The sequence below is a fragment of the Oryctolagus cuniculus genome, chromosome Y (assembly GCF_051225735.1).
Source record: "Oryctolagus cuniculus isolate XC-2025 breed Fujian yellow rabbit chromosome Y, ASM5122573v1, whole genome shotgun sequence".
In the NCBI taxonomy this organism is placed as follows: Eukaryota; Metazoa; Chordata; class Mammalia; order Lagomorpha; family Leporidae; genus Oryctolagus; species Oryctolagus cuniculus.
In genome coordinates this window covers 6,860,386-6,872,839 of record NC_142889.1, presented here as the reverse complement: position 1 = coordinate 6,872,839, position 12,454 = coordinate 6,860,386, and the positions used below count along the sequence as shown (strand labels likewise).

At 39.0% G+C, this 12,454-nt stretch overlaps 1 protein-coding gene across 1 annotated transcript in view; it reads right to left on the bottom strand.

The window, feature by feature from the left end:
- Positions 1-1,689: 1,689 nt before the first annotated feature.
- LOC149119180 (RNA-binding motif protein, X chromosome-like) overlaps positions 1,690-12,454 on the bottom strand; it is a 28,993-nt gene continuing 18,228 nt past the window's right edge. Inside the window, exons 3-7 of the mRNA XM_089325294.1 lie at positions 8,930-9,082; positions 4,363-4,477; positions 2,846-2,965; positions 2,682-2,764; positions 1,690-2,253 (exon numbers count right to left, since the gene is read on the bottom strand). Of these exons, the coding sequence (XP_089181420.1) occupies positions 1,949-2,253; positions 2,682-2,764; positions 2,846-2,965; positions 4,363-4,477; positions 8,930-9,082 (776 nt within the window). The 3' untranslated portion in view covers positions 1,690-1,948. The remainder of the gene's footprint in view (positions 2,254-2,681; positions 2,765-2,845; positions 2,966-4,362; positions 4,478-8,929; positions 9,083-12,454) is intronic.

Here is a 12,454-nt window from a genome sequence, read left to right as displayed (position 1 = left end):
TTTTAAGAACATAAATTTTTATTTAAAATCATTTTCAACTATTTCAAGAATTAATTTGAACTCCTAAATAGCCTTGTACTCCAATATTTCTAAACCTGGCAATACTTATTTTATTAAGAAATGTATTAAACTGAGTTAGTTCAGATTTGATTTAAATGGAAATTAAGGGTTCCAGTAACTCTCATTTCAGTCATTTAGTTCTCTAATTTGGATACAAAAAATATTTTTTTCCAGTTTGTTCAATTTCAGTATGAGTCTTTCCTTTCCTAGCATAGCAGTTAATTGCCTATAACCATCACCCAATTGTCTGGGAAACATTACTGTATCTTTCAATTCCATTTTCCTGCCATGTATCAGGACACACACACACACACAAAAACTTAGTATTAGGACAGTGATTATTTTTTAAGATTTATTTACTTTACTTGAAAGTTAGAGTTACACAGGGAGAGGAGAAGCAGAGAGAGGTCCCCCATCTTCTGGTTCACTCCCCAATTGGCTGCAATGGCCAGAGCTGCACTGATCTGAAGCTCCACCAGGTGCTTCTCCCAGGTCTCCCACATGGGTGCAGGGGCCCAAGGACTTGGGCCATCTTCCACAGCTTTCCCAGGCCACAGCAGAGAGCTGGCTGGGAAGTGGAGCAGCCGGTCTCAATCCAGCTCCTGTATGAGATGCTGGCACTGCAGGCAGCAGCTTTACTTGCTACACCACAGTGCTGGTCCATGGACAATGAGTTTTAAAGCCATTCTGGAGACTTCTCAAACCTTTTTACATGTTTCACTTTTTAAAAAGAGCAACTTAATGATTTGCTTATCCTGCTTAATTAAGGCCATCTTGCCATGAAGAAATTTAATGACACAAATGAAATTTCAAATACAAGGGTACTTTTAAAAAACTCATTAGTTTAGAGTTGGCATTGTAGTACAGGAGGTAGAGCCGCCTCCTGCGATGGCAGGCACCTAATATGGGTGCTGGTTTGAGTCCTGGCTGCTCCACTTCCAGTCCAGCTCCCTGCTCACACATCTGGGAAATCGGCAGAAGATGGTCCAAGTGCTTAGGCCTCTTGCCACCCATGTGGGATACCAAGGTGAAGCTCCGGTTCAGTCCAGCCCGGGTTATTATGGCCACTTGGAGAGTAAATCAGTGGATGTAAAACAGTCTCACCCTCTTTCTTTTCTTTCTTTCTTTCTTTCTCTCTCTCTCTCTCTTTCTTTCTTTCTGACAGGCAGAGTGTGGACAGTGAGAGAGAAAGAGAGAGAGAGAGAGAGAGACAGACAGAGAGACAGACAGAGAGAGACAGAGAGAAAGGTCTTCCTTTTTGGTTGGTTCGCCCCCCAGTAGCCACTGCGGCCAGAGCGCTGCGGCCGGCACACCGCGCTGATCCGAAGCCAGGAGCCACTCGCCTCTCCTGGTCTCCCAAGGACTTGGGCCATCCTCCATTGCACTCCCAGGCCACAGCAGAGAGCTGGACTGGAAGAAAGGAGCAACCGGGACAGAATCCAGCACCCCAACCGGGTCTAGAACCTGGGGTGCTGGCGCCGCACGTGGAGGATTAGCCTATTGAGCCACGGTGCCGGCTCACCCTCTTTCAAGTAATTATTTCTTTATAATATAAAGATAGTTTAAGGGCTGGTGTAGTGACATACATGCAACAAAGAACAATGCAACGGGACACAGGGTTTTGTGCAAACTTTTATTCTAAGAACTTTTAACAGTACAAACACTCTCAAGAAGAAACGTTTATTTCTCAACAGCGACACTGACATTACTTTAAACAAATCTATCTATATATTGTAAAAGGGAAAAGTCACAGAAGAGAAGTTAATATATGCCCCCTCCTCCAAAACCAAGGTATTTCTTTTAATAGCTAGTACTTACAACACAAGAAAAGTAGCATTTAAATTTTCTGTCTGCAAAGGAAGTTTGGCAAACAAGTGTAATTTTTGTTTTAGTACCTTCTTCGTCCTCCTCTTTCAGACTGGCCTCTCCCCTGACTGCCTCTAGAAGCCCCACAACTTGAACTACCATATGATCCATGAGGAACATAGTACACCCTGTCCAGAGAAGGTGGGAACCCTCGTTCCCGTCTGCTACCACGTGCACGACCAGTTGGATACATGTCACTTCGACTGCTTGAGTAACTGTCCCGATTTCCACCATATCCATCTCGTGTACTGTTACAATCTTCGTAACGATTGTTTCCACTGTAAGTCAGTGGAGGCCCTCGTGCAGATAGTACGCCACGGGAATTCCCTGCAGTTCAATGATCAGAAAGCAAAACTTCAACACTTTTTGGGTATCATTACACCATGATACTGGTTATTAAACAGTTGAGAAAACATGCTTTTATCTGCCTCTAATGACATCAATTAAGCTGTAGTAGGCAGGGGTCTTAAGTTGAAAGTAACAAATATTTACTTCCTCTGAAAACAGAGTGAATTTTAATGTTTCATGCAGATCCTATACAGAACATTGTCACACTCATTATTTTAAAATGTAAAGATTAAACTTCCCAATGGGAGGAAAGATTAACTTTCATTAATAGCAAACTGTTTGGCTCAATATTCTCAATCTAGTCAAGAGACCATAATAGACAATTTACATTTTGTGAGTAAAATTATATTCACCATGTGGCTGGTTTAGCTGAATCTATACTACACAAATCAAAATTGGACACTTACCATAATTGTCAAATGCATCTCTATAAAAGCCTCTACTTGGATGCTCAGAATAATCTCTATTGCGACCATAGCCACCACGGTCACTAGATTTAGGAAAGATTTAATTAATTTAAAAATTACCAATTTCAGTAACATAATTGATAAGCACAGAATTTTCAAGGTACCTATATCCTCTAGAGAAATGTTCATCCCGAGGACTAGAATGGCCATAATCATGGTACACAACGTCTCTAGTTGGAGGACCATAATCCTTGCCTTCTTGGGAACCTGGATAATCTCTGTAACTTAAAAGCAGTGGGTTTTAAAATATTAATTTCTAAAGTACAAAACACAAAAACACTATCTCTTAAACACACACAAAAAATCAGCGAAGTTATTGAACAGTATTCCTTCAAATACTACATACAAATGGGCTAAAAGTACATGACACAACTCCGTAATTCATTAGGAAAATGAAAATGATGACCAAATAAAGACATGTTTCCTATCTACTACAAAGTCTATACTAAAAAAAAAAAAAATTGAAAAAGGGGCCAGCTCTGCGGCACAGTGAGTTGTTCCTCTGCCAGTGGCACCGGCATCCCATATAGGTGCCAGTTCTAGTCCCTGCTGCCCCTCTTCCAATCCAGCTCTCTGACATGGCCTGGGATAGCAGTAGAGGATGGTCCAAGTCCTTGGGCCCCTGCACCTGCACAGGAGACCGGCAGGAAACACCTGGCTCCTGGCTTCGGATCAGCCCAGCTCTGGCCACTGCAGCCATCTGGGGAGTGAACCAACAGAAGGAAGACCTTTCTCTTTCTATCTCTCCCTCTCACTGTCTGTAATGCTATCTTTCAAATAAATAAATAAAATCTTTTTAAAAATGGAAAAAAGAGAGGATATAAACACACTGGGATCCTAGAGTATTGGTAATATAAAATAAACTGGTGCAACTGCTATGTTGTAATTTAATGACTCATCAAAAAATTAAACCTAATTATTACTTCCCTCAATAATTGCAGTTATTTATGTATATATCCAAAGTAACTGGAAACAGATACTCAAATATGATTTGAATGATCCTAGGAATATTATGTTAGAAAAGAACTTAAATAGGGTGAGGCTGTGGCACAGAAGGTAAGACCACCGCCTGCAGTGCTGGCATCCCATATGTTAGCACTGCTTTGAGTCCTGGCTGCTCCACTTCTGATCCAGCTCTCTGCTATAGCCTGGCAAAGCAGTAGAAGATGATCCACTTTCTTGGGCCCCTGCATCCAAGAGGGAGACTCAGAATAAGCTTTTGTTCCTGGCTGTGGACCAGCTCAGCTCCGGCTGTTCCAGACATTTGGGGATTGAAACAGTGAATGAGAGATCTCTGTTTCTACTTGTCTGTAACTCTTTCAAATAAATAAAAGAAATAAAATAACATAAGTACCAAATACATGCTATAATGTCAGCGAATCTTAAAAACATGCTAAGGAAAAGGAGACACAAAAGATCACATGAACTATCCTCTATAGATCATACAGATAAAATAAACATGCTATTTGTCAGGGGTTGAGAGCGGGGGGAACTTTGGGATGTAATGTTTAATTGGTAAAGATTTTCTCTGGTGTAAGGCAATATTTTGAGGTCTAAATGGAAGTGGCTCTTACATAATACCAAACTGTTAATTTTAAAATTAAAAACTGATTTCCTTTACCTATCTTTTGCAGCATAACCACCACCTCTTGGTGACACATAGTAATCTCTCCGGGAAGACACTGGCTTTCTACGCGGTAGATCTCCATAATTCTCTCTCCCGCGTGATTCAGGACCTTTAGTTTCAACATCATAACATTAAGTACCTCAAAGAACATTTTTTCCTCTTTACAGAAGTCAAAAATTATTCCAAGACTCCATCAATGCTTTTCTGTTTACCGCTTAAACGTTATTCACATTTTTTTCTTGTTATGTTCCCTCTCTACACAGAAAGTTTAAAATAATGTTACCTTATGTAGACAAAACCTCAAAAATAAGATTACTTACACATTTTCCTTCATTGAATGTCTCCTTCTGTTCCTTTTGCACTTGACTATCCTTCCCTTGCATGTGTCATCATTTCAGTTATCTATCCCTTCTCATCACATCAAATTATTCTTAAAAACTTGTCTTCACTCTTACTGCTTATAATTGTTCATCATACTGGTCCATTATTCCTGTTCTTTTTACTATTCAAATTTCAAACACAAAATTAAACCAAGTAATTACAATTTAGTGTAAAGACTAGTTGAAACAAATCTGTCACTATCCTTTCGACCTGTTTTCTTTTTTTAAAAAGCCTCAGTATACTCCAGTCTTCTTGCTGTTTAACTCATTTGTTTTTACATACCAGCATTGGCAACTTAGTGCAACAAAACCTTTTTGTAAATACAGATGCTTCTCATAATTTAGTTCTAAGTCAAAATCCTCCTTAAGTTAAATATGAATTTAATATATTATATCTCCTGAACATCGCAGCCAGTTACTAACACAACATACTTCTACAGAAATATAAGATCACAGGGGTTACTGGGAACTGCAGCTTACTTTCACTACCCCGTATCAGAGGAGAGTAAAAGATCACCTATCACCAGCCAGGAAAATAGCAAAATTCAAAATTTGAAGTACATAGTTCTTTCACATTATGGTAGAGTGGAAAAATCTGAATTCAGGCTACTGTAAACTTTGGAACTATTTCTTATTTTGTTTTACATAACTGCCTCATTTTCAAAAATTTCACTTTTTTCTGTAGCCACCTCAGTTTTTAAAGGACCTAAGTTATCCTTAACATACTTCTTTCTTTTTCCTTTAGAGTCTTTCAAAATAAAGTTCTGTTATCAATTAATCCTCTTTCCCATTCATTCTCCTAACAAGACTTTGTTATATTTTATGTTTTATACTATATATTCTCTTTGCCTTTGCATATTTTTAAAAGATTTATTTGTCATTTGAAAGAGTTACACAGAGAGAAAAGGAGAGTCAGAGAGAGAGAGAGAGAGAGAGAGAGAGAGAGAGAAAGGTCTTCCATCTGCTGGTTCATTTCCCAACTGGCTGCAATGGCCAAAGCCGCGCTGATGCGAAGCCAGGAGCCGGGAGCTTCTTCCAGGTCTCCCATGTGGGTGCAGGGGCCCAAGGACTTGGGCCATCCTCTACTGCTTTCCCAGGCCATAGCAGAGAGCTGGATTGGAAGTGGAGCAGGCCGGGTCTCGAACCAGCACCACATGAGATGCCAGCACTGCCGGCAGCGGCTTTACCCGCTACGCTACAGTGCCAGCCCCTGCCTTTGCATATTTCTAATGTCTCCCCCTGCCCTGCCCTACCCTGAATGGCTAAAAGTATGTAACTCAGGAAAATTTCTCATAGTTGTATGTATCTTAATATGCCTTCAGGACCAATGATTCTCATAAACAAGCAGCAAATGAAACACCAATTTTAGTGCTTAAAAACTTCTTTAGAAAAGACTTTCTGGGGGCCAACGTTGTCTCACAGCACATTTATCTACCACCTGCAAAGTCTGGTTCCCATGTCAGAAAACCAGCTCAATTCCTGGCTACTCTGTTTTTTAATCAGTTTCTTGCTAACGTATCTAGAGAGAAAGCAGAGGATGGCCCGTATTTAGCACCTTGTCACCTATTGTGAGAGATCAGGATGGAGTTTCCTGTTCCTGAATTCTTTCTGGCCCAGCCCTTACTGTTGCAGCCCTTTGGGAAATGAACCACCAGATGGTAATTTGCTACTCTGCCTTTCCAATAAATTATATTAAAATCCAGGGCCGGTGCTATAGATCAGTATGTTAATCCTCCGCCTGCAGTGCTGGCAAGCCATATGGACACCAGTTCTAGTCCCGGCTGCTTCTCTCCCAATCTAGTTCTCTGCTATGGCCTGGGAAAGCAGGAGAAGATGGCCCAATTCCTTTGGGCCCTGCACCTGCATGGGAGAAGACCTGGAAGAAGCTCCTGCTCCTGGCTTCGGATCAGTGCAGCTCCGGCCATTTCAGCCATTTGGGGAGCGAACCAACGGAAGGAAGACCTTTCTCTCTGTCTTTCCCTCTCACTGCCTGTAACTCTACCTCTCCAATAAGTAAATAAAATCTTTAAAAAACATTTTTGCATCTTCATTTATTCCTTTACATATGAAATATATTTTAAATGCTTGTTTTTAAATTAAAAATAAACAATTTTGAAGCAAAAGAACAAACTCTCATCCCCCTCTCCAAATGCCCCACAAAAGCCACAGAGGAAGTTGAAAGAGAGATCTGAATCCAGGTTCCCTACTGTTTGGCAGGAACTCCATTACTTATCAGTCAGCACTACCTTCTGCAGTCTGCATTAACAGGAGGGTGGGACCTGAACTGAAAAATGAACTTAAGTAGTACAATGTGGGACACTATCTTCATTTGCATCTTAACTGTTAGGGTAAATAAGAGCTCCCTACTAATGAATATTAATGACAAAAATGTAAACATTCAAACTATTTACTTCATAGAGTTCATTTTTTATTTTTTATTTCTTAGCTAAGAAAGCCATCTTGCTATTCAATCCATCTTACATACACAAACTCTGCTACCTTTTAACTGAAAAATTATTACAAGCTAAATTTTTTTATTTCCTAAATTATTACCAAGTGGCTAGTTTTATTTTACTGCTAATGAACTAGCTTACCCTTGCATATTAGTAATGTAATGGAATATTCATTTGGGGAAAACTGTACCTTTTAAAGCAAGCAATTTTCTCAAATCTTGTCTTGTGTTAATTCTTATTCCTCAATTCCTAGAGATCAGCGTTTCATGTTTTAAGCACTCACTGGCTAATCCTCTAATGGAAATAGGTTTGCTCCGTATGTATTCTGAAGATGCAGATATCTGTATTCACTGATAACTGTATTCAAGGTAAACTGGATAATGGCAGCATCAAGAACCCACTGTACCAAAGTTTAAAAACAGAACTAGAGATTATACTTCTCTCTTTACATGAAGTAAGATATTATGTTGTTAAGCCTCTTTACTAATAAATGTTCTTACTTCTGCTTTGTAATCCAGGACCTTATTTTAAATCTCCTCCTAAACGTTATCTGTTTTATTTGTTCTCACACCTTTTTTGTGTGCTTTCCTGCTTTTAGTTCACTTCAAATCTCTTCATTAGTCCACCAGGGACAATTACATTAAAATTCAATCTTTCCGGCTGGTGCCGCGGCTCACTAGGCTAATCCTCCACCTTGCGGCGCCGGCACACCGGGTTCTAGTCCCGGTCGGGGCGCCGGATTCTGTCCCGGTAGCCCCTCTTCCAGACCAGCTCTCTGCTGTGGCCAGGAGTGCAGTGGAGGATGGCCCAAGTGCTTGGGCCCTTCACCCCATGGGAGACCAGGATAAGTACCTGGCTCCTGCCATCGGATCAGCGCGGTGCGCCGGCCGCAGCGCGCAAGCCGCGGCGGCCATTGGAGGGTGAACCAACGGCAAAGGAAGACCTTTCTCTCTGTCTCTCTCTCTCACTGTCCACTCTGCCTGTCCAAAAAAAAAAAAAAAAAGTTCAATCTTTCCTGCACTATTAGATCTTCCATACATTTCACAACTATGCAAGTGACATGAACTGACTCCTTCCTTAACTATTATGTAAATGTTACATAAAATGTCTTCTATTGATTTCTCTGTATTTCCTTGCCATAAGAAATAAATTATCGTTCATGTTTTTCTGTGTTTATTACTAGCCTCACAATCAAAAAGGATGCCTTGAACAGAAATAGTTCTGTGATCTTAGCACTAACAATGTTATGATTGCCAAGTTTCAGTTATTTTATAATTACTTTAAGAACATAAAACCAGCTGTTAAAATATACAACCCAAAGTTAAACATGTGAGACAATTCTCACAGGACATAATTTTCAAGAGAATCTTGAGGAAAAGCAGCCTTACAATCAAAGAATGTTGGAGGGGACTTTTAATAAAATGTAATAGATTCTGTAATGAATTAATGAAGGAATGGTTTTACTACTATGGTCATTAATTACCTATTACATCTATTATGGGTAACTGAATTTATCTCTTCATCCTGAATTTCCAAATTCCAAATTGCAATTCCAATTCCAAATTCCAAATAATAAGATGCAGAAATACATAGGCAAGTAGATAGGCAGATTTACTATTTCTATGTTGCTTCTTAGGTTTAAACATTAATCCAATTTAACTCATTTTCATTCATAAGAAAACAACTTTAGTTCTAAGGAAAGAAAACTTGTTGTTGCATAATATTTACCTCGTCCTCTCACTGCACTATTGCTTCTTGCTGGAACAGAAGGAGCAGATCTTTTAGGAGGAGGACCTCCACTTCTTGAAGATGGACCTCTTTTAACTGCAAAGGGTCCCCTAGAAGAACTCATGTTGACATTATAAGTGTAGCCTCCATCATCTGCATTTAAGCAAAAAAAATCTTTTTTATTAAGCAATATCAACATTCTAATGGCCAAATTTGTTGCTTAAAAATGCCTACTAAATAGTATCATAGTCTTGAGAAGTATTCAACTGTCAAAATTTAGTATTTATAGGATAAATTCTGCTTATGGTGGATTAGCTTGAAAATTCTAGAAAAAAAAGTTCAAGTAGCATTTTATACTGGTGTGGAAAAGATTGGGAGAGAATAAGAGAGTGAAAGAAGAGGGCAAAGTCTTACAAACAAAATCCAGTTAAAGTGAAGGTTTTTTGGTATATTAGGAAGAAAATAATTGATCTTTTGCCTGGTATAAAGGAAGTGTTTTCAAAATAGATCAGCATATAAACCAAAACATCCAAACAGAAACCCAGGTCATTCACAAAATCAAAAGATGATGTGTCAGAAAAAAATGCGGCTTTTACACTAATATAACATTATACAATTCTTACAGTTAATTTATGAAACACTCCTACAATCAATCAATTTGGACTTTGCTAAGTTTTAAAGAAATGAACATTAAAATGTAAAAACTTTATCTAACTGGAATCACTCTTAAATATATTCTAATTCCCTGCTATTATCAAATAAATAAATGTATAGTCTCCTGTAAGGTGGTAAAGTTGATTTTCAAGATCAATTTACTTAGAGAAAAAAAAAATCCCAAACTATGGAACTGAAATTTCACATGAAACATCTTCAGTCTTTCATACATCTGATTATAAATATTGGTTGGGTTTTTTTTTTTTGGTTTATAATGAATATATTCCTTTTGAGTGTAAAACAACATTTTTTAAATGTAAGGTATACAAACCATGCATTTCATACACACAAATATAGGAACATAATGACTGTTTGCAAACCTAACTGCTCTCACACCCATACTCCTGCTCTTCTTCCTCCTCCTTCTCCTAGTCCCATTCTTATTTTTTACTAAGATCTATTTTCAATTAACTTTATTCACATAAGATTAACAAATAGTATGAAAAAAACTGTTCCTTAACAGTGAAGACAAGAGCTATTGAAAGTCATTGCAACTGAGAGTGTCAATTTCACCTCTATATATTACTTTCAGGTATTCTATTTGTTACCACAGATCAGGAAAAACATAAGGTACTTATCTTTTTGGGACTGGCTTATTTTACTAAGTATAATGGTTTCCAGTTCTATCCATTTTGTTGCAAACAACAGGATTTCATTTTTATTTTTCCACTGTGTAGTATCCTACAGTGTACATATAGCATTAATTCTTTTTCCAGTCTTCAGCTGACAGACATCTGGCTTGATGCCATATCTTAGCTACTGTGAACTGACCTGCATTGAACATTCTCCAAACTGTCTTCCACTGTGGCTGTACAGTTTTATATTCCCAGCAGTAGTGGATTAGGGCAACTTTTTTCCCCCCACATCCTTAATCAACATTTGTTATTTGTTGATTTTTGAATGAAAGCCTTTGTAACGGGTGAGTTGAAGCACCATTGTGGTTTTGATTTGCATTTTGCTAATGGCCACTGATCCTGAGCACTTTTTCTTCTGTGTGTTGGCTATTTGGATTTCTTCTTCTTTCAAGATTTATTTATTTGAAAGGCAGAGTTACAGAGAAGCACAGGCATAGAGACACAGAGATCTCCCAGCTGCTGGTTCACCCCCTAAATGGCCCCAATATCCAGAGCTTTGGCAATCCAAAGTCAGGATCCAGGTGATTCCACTGGGTCTCCTAAGGCGGCCCAAGGATTTGGACCAACCATCTTCTACTGCTATCCCAGGCCATAGCAGAGAGCTGGATCAGAAGTGGGTCTTGAACCGGCACCCATATAGGATTCCAGCACTGCAGGATGCTTCTTTACCTGTTAACACACAGTGCTGGCCCCTGGATTTTCCCTATTGAGAAGTGTACATTCAAGTTCTTTGCCCATTTCTTAACTAGACTGTTTTACTGTTGTACAGTTTATTGATTTCTCTATATATTCTGGATATTAATCCTTTATCAGCTGCATAGTTTGTAAATATCTTCTCCCATTCTGTCAGTTGCCTCTTCACTTTGCTGGATGTTTCTTTTGCAGTGCAGAAGCTTCTCAACTTGAGCAATTCCATTTATCAATTTGTCTTTGTATTTCTGTGCTTCTGGGGTCATTCCCAAGAAAACTTCACCCATCCCAGGGTCTTTCAGGGTTTCCCCAAGGTTATCTAATAATTTCACAGTACTATGTCATAGATTTAGGTCTTTGAACCATTTTGAGTGTATTTTTGTGTAAGGTGGAAGGTAGGGGTCTTACTTCATACTTCAGCATGTGGAGATCCAGTTTTTCCAACATCAATTGTGTGAGACATTGTTCTCACTCCAGGGATAGATTTTAGCTCCTCTGTCAAAGATAAGTTGGTTGTAGATGTGTGAATTGATTTCTGGAGTTTCTATTCTATTCAATTGTTTTATTCATCTGTTTTTATGCCAGTACTAGGCTGTTGTGATTATAAATGCTCTTTATTATGTTTTGAAATCTGGGAATGTGATGCCTCCAGCTTTGTTTTTTGAGATTTCTTGTGTTTCCAAATGAATTCAGCATCGTATTTTTTCTGTATCTGAAAAGAATGCCCTTGTTATCTTGACTGGGATTATGAGAGTCCTAAATCCACACAGGTCCAAGATATCTCCCATACTCTTTCCTGGCATCAAGAAAATAAAAACATTGGTGGCACACTCCTAGAGAGCTTCACCATTCTCATAATCTGTCCTAGCTACAAATCAGGCCTGAGAGACTTTCTGAGCTTCACCATTCCCGCAACTGCTCCCAGTTACAAGTCAGAGATCCTGTGCTTCCAGGTCCCTATTACTGCCACAGCTATAAATGAGGCAGCCCTGATGACTCCTTGTGTCAGGAACACCATCTCACGGTATCTAGTATCCTCTCCAGATGCTCCAGCCCGAATCCCACCTTGTTTTGTTTGGCCACTTCAACTCTCCTCCCACCTAACTCTGAACTCCCTTGACACAAGTTCCCTATAAAACTCCAGCTCTACACATGCACTCTGAGCTCCTCTCCCTCTGATGCTGCTCCTGGAAGTTCTTTGCCCTAATGGAACTTATTGAGGCTCAGCGTGGTCTTGGTTGTCGTTCTTGGTCATGGCTGAAAACACTAACAGGGACACACTGAATCTGTAAATGGCTTTTGGTAGTATGGATATTTTAATGATGTTCATTCTTCCAATCCATGAACATGGTAGTTTCCATTTTTTGTGTCTTTTTCTATTTATTTCTTTAATATTTTGTATTTTTCATTGTAGATATCTTTGATGTCCTTGTTTAAACTTATTCCAAGGTGTTTAATTTATTGTGAATCCATTGTGAATGGTTTT